The sequence below is a fragment of the Esox lucius genome, chromosome 14 (genome assembly GCF_011004845.1).
Source record: "Esox lucius isolate fEsoLuc1 chromosome 14, fEsoLuc1.pri, whole genome shotgun sequence".
In the NCBI taxonomy this organism is placed as follows: Eukaryota; Metazoa; Chordata; class Actinopteri; order Esociformes; family Esocidae; genus Esox; species Esox lucius.
In genome coordinates, this window is record NC_047582.1 from 17,665,262 (window position 1) to 17,679,620 (window position 14,359).

General features: G+C 38.4%; 1 protein-coding gene across 2 annotated transcripts in view; it reads left to right on the forward strand.

Annotated features, from left to right (window-relative positions):
• Positions 1–13,898, forward strand: part of LOC105014997 (astrotactin-2) — a 410,989-nt gene extending 397,091 nt beyond the window's left edge. For both annotated transcript variants that reach the window (XM_020053557.3, XM_034296748.1), the window contains exons 22-23: positions 1,061–1,244; positions 12,112–13,898. In XM_020053557.3, the coding sequence (XP_019909116.1) occupies positions 1,061–1,244; positions 12,112–12,349 (422 nt within the window). In that variant the 3' untranslated portion in view covers positions 12,350–13,898. The remainder of the gene's footprint in view (positions 1–1,060; positions 1,245–12,111) is intronic.
• Positions 13,899–14,359: the final 461 nt, after the last annotated feature.

Sequence of the window (14,359 nt, forward strand, 5' to 3'; positions counted from 1 at the left end):
CTTTCTCCGCAGGGTGGCTGGGCGATCCCTTAGATCATTCAATGAGATTTTCTGGATTTTTGTTTTAGATTCCGTCTCTCACAGTTGAAGTGTACCTATGATAATAATTACAGACCTCTACATGCTTTGTAAGTAGGAAAACCTGCAAAATCAGCAGTGTATCAAATACTTGTTCTTCCCACTGTATTCCTCTGTCATATGGGGTAGGTATAGATATTTTTTTCTAAAAGATCACCTGCAGGAATAAAGTGGCAATTAAAGGCATCAGAATTTGGATCAGAAATAGGTACAGTGTCCAAAACGATCTCTCGTGGCAGCATAGTGGTGGCACTGTTCTTTCAGGGTTTTTAATGTTTTCCATAATTTGAAAGGACATCCATTACAGTTAGATAGCGTATTTACATTATAGTTTGCTTTTGCTATTCTATTAAGTTATATACATAGATCGTCTTAAACGTCTGCCTTATGAATGGCCTCAGATACAGATAGAGAATTAAACAAGGTGTTGGATCTGTTCTTGACTCTTATCATTATATATCGGGCAAGCTTATCTGCCATAGAAGTAAAAACCTTGTGAAAACTATAGCGCTAGTTCGGCCTCTAGAATGGCTGAAATGCAGCCGAGATGACTTTGGTAGAGGTCTTGTAAAAAAGAAAATTGCTAACAACATTTTTTTAGCGATAAAATGTTGTTTGGTTTTCAGAATCTCAAATGTATCACATTGTGGAGAGATTGGAGTTTGTTTGATTGAGTGTGTGGACAGGTGTCTTTTATACAGGTAACGAGTTCAAACAGGTGCAGTTAATACAGGTAATGAGTGGAGAACAGGAGGGCTTCTTAAAGAAAAACTAACAGGTCTGTGAGAGCCGGACGGCCCAACAGGCATACAGTATCTCTTCCATTCATTCCCCTCACCATACATCCCTGTATCTCACTGCATAATTTAAATGTAGATCTTAGGGCAACCATCATCAAAATAATTTCAGACTCACAATTCCTATTCTTTGGTTGACTTGCCCACCTTAACTGACTTCAACATCCCTCTTCCTTCTGTGTCAGAGATAGCAGACAAAGTGTACAATCTGTACAATGGCTACACCAGTGGCAAGGAGCAGCAGGCAGCCTACAATACTCTGATGGAAATCCCCCCTCCACTGCTCTACAGGGTTCAGCACCACTACAATTCCCACTACGAGAAGTTTGGAGACTTTATCTGGCGGAGCGAAGACGAGCTTGGACCTAGGTGAGGCTTTGAAACTCTAGGTTTGCATACATGTCTGAGGTGTTACAGCGATCCTAGTGTCCACTTCTGATGAGTACTCTTTTCTGACGAATACGCTTCACCATAAACCGATGTGCTGTAATTTCTAACTTTTGAGGAAACTGAATGCACTTAAAATATTTGAGTACAGGTAGTTACTTAAAACAGCTTTGTGTCCATTACTTAAACCAGTTTAGTCAAACGAGGTCCAGATTAGAGTTGTTTTATCTTAAAACAATTGCGTTATATTCTAAACCACATTTCCAATATAATTTCCCAGAATGCATTGTCATTTTAAGTGAACTTTAGTCATCCCCCATTAACGACAGAGACATGGTCAACTCATTCATATTCAATAATTTGTTTTTCATATGTGTCCTTAGACAAATGTTATAAATGTTCAACTCTTAATACATTGAATATCCCATAAGGCTTCATTTTGATGAATTGCTTTGGACATTACTGTTATGGATGGAAAATTAATATATATTTCAAGAAATTCCCTGGGAATTTCCAGGACAATTCAAGGATCTACTGAGATTTCTGTAAAACCTGGGAACTTCACTGAAATGTTGCCACACTACCTGCAGTGGTCTGCAAAGTTATGGCCAGATCCTATTGCAATCCAGCTTGAAGAAGGAATTTTGTGGAAAAATAATTTTAATAGCAGGGGAAAAAATAGATGTTCTACATGATTGGATTTTTTTTTTGAAAAATGCATGTGCTTGATCCTTGTATAACTTAATCGGTTAATGTACATGCAAAAAATTATAATAAAAAAAATCCATTATGTCAACCTGCAGTACAGAATGATGGGAGAATTTCAAGTCAATTGTGAGGTGCGAGGGTAGTGAGTGCATAAAGGACGAAAGTAACAAAACAACACCGACACGAAGAATCACGTTTGGACTTTCATAATGATCACGGCACCACACAGTACATGGACACAATAACCCATGAGGTGTGGGCGAAAGCCAGGAACTATAATAGACATCATAATAACTAACACAAAACAGGTGTGTGTGTGAGCACCACGCAGAGCAGCCGTCACATCAGTATCACATAACCATTTTAAGTCATTAGTAACATTGATTTACTTTGAGTTAAACTTACTACAAATATTTGAGGAAACAATGTCTGTGTGTATTCATACTCAAGTACAGATTTTTACTACTCTTCCCACCCCGTCCATATAATTATTATGTCACTGCCTTGACCTATTTGAGCCAGCAGAACTGCAGTGTTTGTGATCATTAAGCAAAAAGGCAATAACCTATATTCATGAAGGTCTTCTAGGCTTCATCTCTACGTCTCTACCTTTTTGAAAATTGATTTCGAAATGTACATTTAGGTCTGGAAATAATTGGACCCTGACACGATTTTTGTTATTTTGGCTGTTTACCAAAATGTATTCAAGTTACCATTAAATTATGAATATGGGCTTGAACTGCAGTCTCTCAGCTTTGATTTGAGGGAATTCACATCCAAACTGGAGGAAGGGCTTAGGAATCACAGCTCTTTTATGTAGCCCTGTCTCGTTCAAGGTACCAAAAGTAATTGAACAATTAACCCAAAAGCTGTTTCATGGACAGGTGTGGACTATTCCTTCATTTGTTTTTCATCAATTAAGCAGGTAAAAGATCTGGAGTTGATTGCAGGTTTAGCATTCACATTTGGAAGCTGTTGCTGTGGACCTACAACATGTGGTCAAAGGAGTTCTCAATGCAAGTGAAATAGGCCATCCTTAGCCTGCACTTTTTTTTAAATCCATCAGAGAGTTAGCAGGAACATTAGGATTGGCCAAATCAACAGTTTGTTACATTCTGAGAGAAAAAAGAACGCACTGGTGAGCTCTGCAACACAAAAAGTCTGGACGTCCATGGAAGACAACAGTGGTTGGTGAAGAACACTCTCCAGGAAGTAGGCATATTATTATCCAAGTCTACCATAAAGAGAAGGCTTCACGATAGCAAATACAGAGGGTTCACCACAAGGTGCAAACCATTCATTAGCGTCAAGAATAGAAAGGCCATATTAGACTTTGCCAAAAAACATCTAGAAAGCCAGCCCAGTTCTGGAACAGCATTCTTTGAACGGCTCATTATCCGAAGCATACCACATAATGTGTGAAACACAGTGGAGGCAGTGTGATGGCATGGGCATGCATGGAATCCAATGGCACTGGGTCACTAATGTTTATTGATGATGTGACAGAAGACAAAACGAGCCGGATGAATTCCGAAGTGTATCGGGATATATTGTCTGCCCAGATTCAGCCAAATTCAGCAAAGTTGATTGGACAGCAGTTTACAGTTTACAGATGGACAATGATCCAAAACATACTTCAAAAGCAACCCAAGAGTTTTTAAAGGCAAAGAAGTGGAATATCCTGCAATGGCCGAGTCATTGACCTGATCTCAACCCGATCAAGGATGCATTTCACTTGCTGAAGACAAAACTTAAGGCAGAAATCCCCACAAACAAACAACAACTGAAGACGGCTGCAGTAAAGGCCTGGCAAAGCATCACAAAGGAGGAAACCCAGCGTTTGGTGATGTCTACGCGTTCCAGACTTCAAGCAGTCATTGTCAGCAAAGGATTCTCGACAACATAGGTTTCAAAGTGAAAATTGTATTCATGATTGTGTTAATTTGTCCAATCATGTTTGAGCCCCTGAAATAAGGGGACTTTGTACTGTATGGAAATGGTTACCATTCCTAAACATTTCATACAGTATTTTTATTTAACCCCTTGAATTAAAGCTGAAAATCTGCACATCAGATGCATCTCAGTTGTTTCATTTCAAATCTGTTGTGGTGGCGTACAGAGCCAAAATTATAATTTATCTTAAATTCATCTTCAGACATGTAGATATACAGTACACACATACACAGACCTAACATATGCATTTATTCATTCCAGTATGTGCACACACAACTAAAAACACACAAACATGCAAACTATCAAAGACATGTATGCACACCATCACACATACACAGACATACACCCTGGTCAGCAGTAATTTTGGACAGCTAAATATTGGTTTAGGTTTCACTGCAAATCTGGGCTCATAAACCCAAATCATGACCAGATTTTTTCCATTGGAATACCATCTTATAAGGATGTAAATGTCATAAAAGAATTCACATTGTGCTGAAATTTTGTTTTTATAAATTGAAGTTCAACTGTGTCCAATTATTTTTTTTCGTGTATTTGTTTATTTACATATTTGGTATCCATTTGGTGACTGGACACAACTTCTTAGCCTACAAATTACATGCCTTCTGATAAAAGGGATCAAAGGAGGTAGCCAATGGTCTTGGGCCAAATAAGAATTGGGTGCTCCCTTGAGAATACACAAGCCACAAAGGTGAACAATCTGTTGTTGTACCCCTGAGTAAAGCAATTAAGCCTAATTTATCTTGTAAGTGTCTCTGCGTATGTAATTTTTTTACATATTTAAATGCAAAATGTGTGGGATACTCATTCATAAAACCAACTACTCAGGTTACTTGTAAATGCCTTAGGTCTCAAGTAATATCAGGAATTTACCCACACAGAGCTGAAGGACAAAACTGAACCCAAAGTATATATTTAATTTTATTGATGGATTTGTTTTTTTTACAGTTTTCAAAGAGGAAGTTGGAAGTTGTCTCCTGAAGACAATAAGAAGCAGTTTTGTTCCTGTGATCAGAACTCTGAAGTGTGACCCATTTGGTTGCATATGGGAAGGGGTCAGCATAATCATCAGAGATTTTCTGGTGTCATCGCATTCTAGTGGCTCTCCCAATTGGCAAATTGCACTCCCCTTCGGAGTGTAGAAATGATCTGATTCCTAAAACCATGTAGGCCGCATGATTCTGCTATTTTTGGACTGCAGAAAAGTGACAGGATATCCCTAGATAATGTTATATTTATAACATGATTGAATGCAGGGAAAAAAGGAGGTTTAAAACATCTTGCTTCATGAAAGAGTATTTCTGTTTATGACAGCCTAATCGTAGGCAACATTTGAGCAGTGATTGTGTATGTTTCTGTGACATTAATGCAAACTTCAGGAGAGTAATAGCAGAATGTGTAGTGTTGTTTTTTTCTTGAACACTTCTCATATAATAATGCTTTTCTTAATAATACTAACAATAATAATAACATGGCTTATGAATGAGTAATTCAGTCAGATTTATAGCATCAGACATTACATATTTAATAATACCATGGCCATATTGGGAAATTATGAAGTCTTATGTCTGTAGACCTTCAAGAATTGTGTTGAGGCGAAGATTTGGCGGTTATACAAAAATTGATATAGCATTAAAAGTATATTGCAACCCCAAGGACTCTTCCTAGAACTGGCTGTCTTGCCATAGTAAGTAACCCGGGAAGAAGGTCCTTGGTCTGCCAAAGCTGCATCCACAAAGTACTGAATGAAGGGTCTGAATACTTATGTACATGAGATATTCTTCTTTTTGTAATATATTGGCACACATTTCTTAATGTGTTTTTGCTTTATCATTATTGGGTATTGTGTATAGATTAATGTATTTTTTTGTTGATTTTATCAATTATATATTAGTCTATAACACAAGCAAATGTAGAGAAAGACAAGGGATCTGAAAACCTTCCAAAGGCACTGTGTGTCTGCATGTTTTTGTGTGTATACATGAATGTCAGAGTATATATAGATGCAAACACTACACTTGTCATACCTACAGTATGTTGAGAGTTAGCAAAGGGTACTAAGGATGTGTAATGTGTAAATGTCTTGGAAGAGAATTTTGGCCAAATAGAAATACTTGCAATGGACTAAACTTTTGAATAACCCCCAAATCCATCAACTCTTTATTCTTTGTATCTGTTAATTTGTTTAATTATTAGTATCAGCAACAGTTATTTAACTTAAATTAGAAGTCCTTTTCTGACTTCTGCAAGCAGAAGCTGAGTTGTGCAATCACTTTTAAAGTGATTCTTTGGTAAGGTCAGCTTTGACTATGAGGTTACATACATGTTTCGAATTACAGCCCCAATGCCAAAGACCACTCTTACGCCAAGCCAAACACTACATTTGACAGTCAACTAACACTAACTAAACTTCCAAGTCCATTTCCTCCTCATTCTTATAACGATTTCCTGCCGACCCCTGCCTCGGTCTGCCGTTCGAAACAGACCACCCCCGACACCGCAGTTTTATGTGAATAGACACTGGGGACATAAACATGATATGGAGATGGAGAAACTCAGCCCCCATCCCTACCAAAAAAAAGAAAAAGAATGTTTGGAAGAAAAAAAATCCATGGCATGTGAGCCTAACCAGCTTAGGACTCAAGCACATGAATAGTTTTGCGATGATAGCAACATTGGGTTTAAAGTTTCAGGCCCTATGTTTTGTTTTATCCACTGCGATTGCCTGGAAGCAGTCTCTGTCAGCTATAAATAATACATTTGGAATAAGTATTTCTTACAGGAAGATGTTTTTTTTTCCATCTATGATTGGGGAACGGGAAGGCAGTCTTTGCGGGAACCAAGGTGGTAAGCAGGGAGTATGTAGAAATTCTGCAGAAGGCATTTGGATGAGTGACAGTGTAGGGTTATTTACTGCATGAAATTGGCAAGCATTTCCTTATTTAGGCAATTTATGACCCAGCTCTATCGGTGGTGCCTTTTTAAAGGTAACAGTGTGGCAAAGTGAAATGTGAGCACCCTCACTAAGTGAAAATAACACAGAGACCAACAGTCACACCAAGACCCAGCCACAAACCGCTAGCATCCCACCTTGCATAGAACGTTTTCGTAATGTTTACTAAAGGTTCATAGAAAAATATTTTTCACTGACCTTTCTGAGAATGTTGTGGGAATGTTTTTTCTATAAAAACCAAAAGAGAACCTTTAGGGATCACACTAAAACTACAATAAGTATTCATACAAACATTAGGGGGTAGTATAGTAATTTTTTTATGTGGTAGTAATATTAGAAAACTTAGCTAGTTTTGCATGTTCTCCAGTTACCGTCATTGACTGGTAGCAATAGCTTCAGAGATGTTTCTCTTATAATTTTTTTTTTACATTGATTTCATAAAAAGTCTCGAATTAAGACTCAAATCCATCATGCTATGTCTCTTCAATACTGTTGTCACAGTTTCGGTTAACATTTTTGAGTATTTTGAAATGGGTTTAGTAGATCTGAATTACCATTGTACTTGACAAAGGTAACAAAACGTCATATTTCATGACATGTTGTGTAAGTAAGCAAGTGCTTACAGGTTAAAATCATTGTTTTTCAATGTTAAATCACGTATTGAAAAACTATTATTAAAATGATTTGTTCAGAGTTAAATACTTAAAAAAATGTACATTGTATAGAGATTAGTAAAATAGATGTTGTTATTCCTGGAATAGGCAAAATATGTATATCTGAGAAACCTTTAAAACTACATGCAACTATGAAATCCATTTTAAAATGTCTGCCTTCTAATTTAAATTTCTTTAGCCTTATTATGACCCAGGGTTCAAACCAATTACTTTCCAGCCACATACATACCATAATCATCACTTGGCTACCTTTTTTCTTTTTTACCGGAGGAGCCATAGGCAGACACCACCATTCTGAACTCCTACCATAAAATGAGTAGCAAAGCCATCAAGAACTGCAAACTCACCCACTTAACTACCCTATGTGCAACTGATGTTTCTATTCAGAATTTTAAAAAATCCTTGATTTATCCTTATAATTAGCTTATTGTCTTTTACAAACACCATCATGTATTTAGAAGCATACACGTTCTAGGAACCAACTTTTGTTAGCTGGGATTGTAGCATTGCCACAATCACTTGTAAGAGTCACACAACCGCAATTCATGGATTTCTTTCTGTCATCATGGATGTAATGTACAATGGTTGTGATGTCATGTACTATGTTAATTGTGTACAAAACGATTGTATCCAGGCATTTTTTTTAATGCTTATAGTCAAGTTTGGTTCAAATTCTCAGTGTGGAATGATTTTATAACAAAAAGAAGATTTATTACAGAAACAAGTTTAACAATATAAAGGACTAAAAGGATCCATGGCAGATTATGGCAAAATAAGGGCAATGGGAATCTCCTAAGAAAAGGGAGAAGGAAAATAATGCTTAGTGCATTTTACAATGAATAACATTCATTTTCATGATTATTTTAAACAAGAAAGCAGGTATTCTTATACAGGACTACCCTATATGAGTTGTTGTGTGCTTATATGAAGTCTAAGGTAGGCTACAATAGTTTGGGTCCTAGTAGTTTAACCTTAGGTGATGGAAGATTAGTAGCAATACAAAGGGAGATATTTCATTTTTTTCAATCCAAGGGGATTTTTTTCAACCCTCATATGATTGAGGCCAGATCTGGGTGGTATTGCTCAAAAAGCAATTCCACTCTCCAGCTATCTTTCTTCACAGAAGGACAATGGTTTTGTGGACAGCTTGCATGCATCAGCGTTTACATACCCTCCTTTTATAATTCAATTCAAATGAAACACTGGGCTAAGTACTGAGTTTCCCTCCTGATTGGCTGTAACATTCCATGTTCTTGCCTGATCAGGAGACATGCTCAACCCTTTCTATGTGAGATTAGAGATCATATTGACAAAAAAATATATAGACTTCCTCCATAAAGAATATTTCAGGATCCTACTGTTTTGGACTGCCTTCTTCAAAACAGGTTTTTACTGGGATCAAAGTTGTGAGACTGAGATGGCCATTACATAGGTTTGAGTTTTTGGTACATTTTCCATTGATTTGTGGATTTTGATGTGTACTTGGGGCCATTGTCTTGCTGAAAGTCCCACTTGCAACCAAGATTCAGTTTCATCGCAGAGGCGACCAGGCAGTCCCGGCTACCAGATAACGTGACTGAGGGGGGCAGTTAAAATCAGTGAGTGGGCACATTGTGTTCAGTTTTAAATTTGATTTAACTCTTATAATCACCAAATCACAAAAAATATGAAGTTGAAATATTAAGGCATGTTTGATTTTGAAGTGACCAGTTGGTGTAAAATCCATAGACCCACCATGGACTAGTGAGATGCAGCCATGGGCAGCTGATGACAATGCTTTCCGATAAGGGTTCATGAATTAACATTAGTGAATACAGTCGTTAAGATGAACAAAGACATATACAAATGGTTAATAACGATAACAATTTATTAATGATTTACCAATGCATTAACTCACAGTGTGCACTGTCGTTTGTTCCTGTTGACACGGGACATAAACTCATGTTGTTTTGGCCAGAACACACTTAGACGCAGGACATGCATTCAGGTAGCTACTTGTTTGCATGAACAATAGGCTAAGTAATATAAACTATCCATAAGATAATACAGTTTGTTAATATGATTTAAGTGGGGACACTCTTATTAATAAGGTAGGCTAGATAATGATAGTTTCCTATAAGCAGCTATAAACGTTGATAACTCATTTATAAATGGTCATTGATATGTCACTTAGAAATAGGATATCCATTCAGCCATTGTAAACGTTTTCATCTCGTTAATAAATGTTCATCTAGGTTAAAATAAATACATACACATTAGAATTTAGAGTGCACTGAGATATAGCAAAGTAGTTGTACATGAGAAATACATGTACATGAGAAATTGACCATCAAATGAAAATGAAAAAATACATACATTTCACATTATTAAAGCATTCAGTAAACATGGACTATTGCCCAAAGGTGTGTGGAGATATGAATAATCTGCATACATTTATTTTTAAAAGTGTGATTACATGAGATCTGGAAATAGTCTGAAAACTGACCCCTTCTGTTTCTCAGCAAACAACACATCTAACCCAGAAGTGGAAACATTTGTTATTCAGCTATGCAACAGTTGGAAATTATACAGTATACTGTACAAAATGGTTAATCATAAGCATTTGTAATTTGCATTTATAAATGGTTAAATATTCTTTCTAGGGTTTAGCAAGCAATGATCAGCTATTGCACTATTTTGACCATAACTGTATATAAATGGTTTATTATTCATTTATATTAATTTAACAACTCCTAGACTATTAAAACAGAGATAGCAGTCCATCCCCTTCCCCAAATGACCTGCAGCACCCCTGAATGTCATTTTGACTGACACTGTGATTGGCGGTGATCTGTCTGAGACAAGGTGAGAACACTTTTAACAAGGTGGATTTCCATTTTTAAAGGAGCTTGGTTCTTTCAATGGGTGATTATGTGACGAGAGTGCACCTTTAAAGGGTGTATTTGTGTTTGCATCGTTGGTCTGTGTGTGTTCCTGTTATGTATGAACAATGGAGTGTGTGCGTGTAGGGGGGTGTATAGTCACATGTAAAGGGATAGTGCAAAAACGGAATCAGATGCAAGTGACCATTTGAAGTTGTTCTGGATAAGAACATTTTTGTAAATGTAGTTGTATGCCTTGGGGTTAGAAGCTATTCAAAGTCCTGTTGTTTACAGTCTTGAGGCAATGGTACCTCATGCCATCTTGATGTCGGTTCTGGTGGTTAAACTTGACAATTCTCACCACACTCTGAAGTGCCTTGTGATCAAGGGCTTTGCAGTTGCCATATCAAGCGATGCTGCATCCTGTAAAGTAGCTCTCAGTGTTAAAGCTGTATAGATTTTGAGGACCTGAGGATACTTGCTGAATTGTTATTGGTGAGTGTGGTAGATATGTTGTTGCCTACTGTCACCCCATGTGGGTGGACCATCAGGATGTTCAGTATCCAGTTGCTGGGGCATGTGTTCAGTCCCAGGGTTTTGAGCAGAGATTAGCTTCAAGGGTATTACACAGTTGAACGCTGAGCTGTAGTCAATGGACAGTGTTCTCACATAGGTATTTGTCAAATCCAGGTGTGAGAGGAAGTTTTGGAGGGCCTTTAAAAACTGTGTTGTCTGTGGATCTCTTGGGGTGGTATGCGAATTGGAAAAGGTTCAGAGTGTCTGGGATGATTATGCTTTTGTGAGCCATGACCAGCCTTTCAAAGCATTTCATGGCTACAGATGTGGTTGCTACTGGATGATATGATATAATTTGGACAGGGCTACTTCGCGTTCTTAGGCACTAGAACTGTAGTGGTCTGCTTGAAGCCAATTGTTTTTTGTTGGATTAGGGCCAGGGGAGGTTGAAGGTTTCAGTGAAGTCACCTGCCAGCTGGTCTGCATATACCCTGACTATTCACTTCAGTATTTACTCTGGCCCTTAAGATTGTTGACCTGTTTAATAGTTTTACTCACATCAGCTACAGAGAAAGATCACAGTCGTCTGGAACAGCAGGTACACTCAGGCAGGGATCGGTGTTACTTGCCTTAAAGCAAGCATAGAACACATTTAGCCCACATTTAGCTTGCTTTGCTAGGCAGCTTGCAGCTGGGTATCCCTTTGTAGTCTGTAATAGTTTGCAAGCCCTGCCATAGTTGACGAGCATCAGAGCCGGCGTAAAAAGTCTTCATCTTAGTACTGTATTGATTATTTTAATGTTTCATGAGTCATAGAACGTCATGACAGGATTTCTTGCAAGAATCCGTTCTTTTTAGCTCAGTGTGGATGTTGCTTTTAATATTAGGCTTTTTGCTGGGATATGTGCAGTATAGGCACTGTGCGCATTGCCTCTTTGATAAATCTATTATTGAACCCGCTTCCTGTGGTGGTAAAGTCATCGATATTATAAAATAAATCCGGAAACATGATTCAGTGGTTTTGGGAAACCGTCTTGTATTAGCACTTCTAGTAACTACTAGAAACTGTTTGTTCTGGGGGCATTTTTATTACACCGTTTTCTACTGAGCGCAAAGTGTTAAAATGCTACGGTGAGGTAAATAATAAATCTAACCACTCCCCCTAGGAAAGCCCACCTGATTCTGCGCAGGGTGGAGAGGATCAGTCGATACTGCCGTGCCCTGCTACGCAGCGCCTACATCCAGAGCCGCACTGACACCATGGCCTACATGTACTGTCGCAGTGAGGAGGGTCAGCGCTCCAGCAATGTGTGGCGTGGTTCGCTACATGAGACACGAATCTCCTGCATGGAGAGACTGATCTCAGTACAGCGCAACATGTATGGCAACGCCAAGCTTCGATGAGACAGAGTGCCTGCCATGACACCACGTGGTCTCTCCAATGACTTGTGTTTTTCCAAACCAGGGGAGCCCGGAAACCTCTACACCACTGAACCTGGATTGAAGACCCTATTTTCAAATGCCCTGAACTCCTTTTTTAAAGGGAGAAAAAAGTGCTAAGAACTGCTTTAATATAAAAGCTGTATTGGAAGAACATGCCAAGTAGAAGTGGTGTGTGAGCATGTAAATTATCATTCAACCTACAGAAAATTGGTTGGCAAAAAATACAGAATGTAATACTGCAGATTCTCATGGTGCTTCAACTCTGGAAGTGTACCAGTGAAAATGGCTATGAAAAAACAACTCCCTCTATGTATGTATCGCTCCTTATGGCGGGAGAGATTGGAAAGAGACCATTAGATTGGTATTTACCATTATGATTTTTCTTTTGTCTATTCATAATGCTTAAAAGTATCACCACTTAAGATTAATGTAGTATGTTTACTGCAGAAAACAGTGTTTATCATGAAGACAGCAGAGAGACGGATTGTAATGTCATCAGCTGTACTGTACAGTGTTTGAGTAATGCTTGGCAGAAAAGTTCTTAACTGTTTCATTTTATGTTTGTTGGTTTTCAAATGCTGAGAGCTCCTAAGTAGTAAATTATTATGGTCAACTATTTAATAAAGGATTGAATGAAATCTAACTTTCATAAATCTTTTCGAAAATGTCACTTGATTGTATGGATTGCAGTGTGATGGTCGATGAATGCCAGTAAAATGAAACGCTAAAGTCATGTTTGATTGTATGGATTGCAGTGTGATGGTCGATGAATGCTAGGAAAATGAAACGCTAAAGTCATGTTTGATTGTATGGATTGCAGTGTGATGGTCGATGAATGCTAGTAAAATGAAACGCTAAAGTCATGTTTGATTGTATGGATCTTTAGGGATCCTTTCCCTCAAGGAAACGTTTACATGACTTTCCATCTTTCAAGAGCCATGGACATTGAAATTCAACTTGTTGTTTTTTAGTAGAATTTAATTTCACGATATATATCAATTGTGATAGTAAATTATGATATTGTAAATATTAAATTGTACATGACAGGTATTATGTTGGCTTCTATTGTTTTCTTTCCCTGAAATAATGTGATATTAAATACTATACCACAAGCATCTGCACGAGAATGAAGCGCTGTTAAACTCATTTTTTCATGCTATATCCTGCAGTGAGGTCCCTGGCTTGGAGAGGAAATGCAAAATTAGGATGAACTCAAAACACATGCATTATCACATAATTATTAAAACAGAACAGCTACAAATGCAAAAATACACTGATGAGCCAAAACTACATGACCACCTGCCTAAAATGTGCCACCAAAACAGAGCCGACCTACTGAGGCATGGACTCTATAAGACCCCTGAAGGTGTGCTGTGGTATCGGGCGCCAAGATATTTGCAGCAGATTCTTTAAGTCCTGTATGTTGCGAGGTGGATCCACCATGGATCAGACATGTTAGTCCAGGACATCCCACAGATGCTCAATCGGATTGAAATCTGGGGAATTTGGAGGTCAGGCCAACACCATGATTCCTGAAACCATTCCCGAACAATGTGTGCAGTGTGGCAGGGCGCATTATCCTGCTGAAGGAGTACACTGCCATCAGGGGACACCTTTGCCAAGGGTTGTACCTGGTCTGCATGTGTGGCACGTGCAAGTGTAGGTGTGTGGCACGTATCACATGAATGTCCGGATCCAGGGTTTCCAGCAGAACATCACACACCCTCCACCAGATCATCACACTCCCTCCATTGGCTTGTCATTTTCCTACAGTGCATCCTGGTGCCACCACTTTCCCAGGTAAACAATGCACACGTATATGGCCGTCCGTGTGATGTAAAAGAAAATGGCACTCATTGGACCAAGCGACTTTCTTCCAGTGCCCCAAGGTCCAGTTCAGAGGCTTGAGTGCCCATTGTAGGCACTTTCAATAGTGGACAGGGGTCATCATGGACACTCTGACCGGTCTGC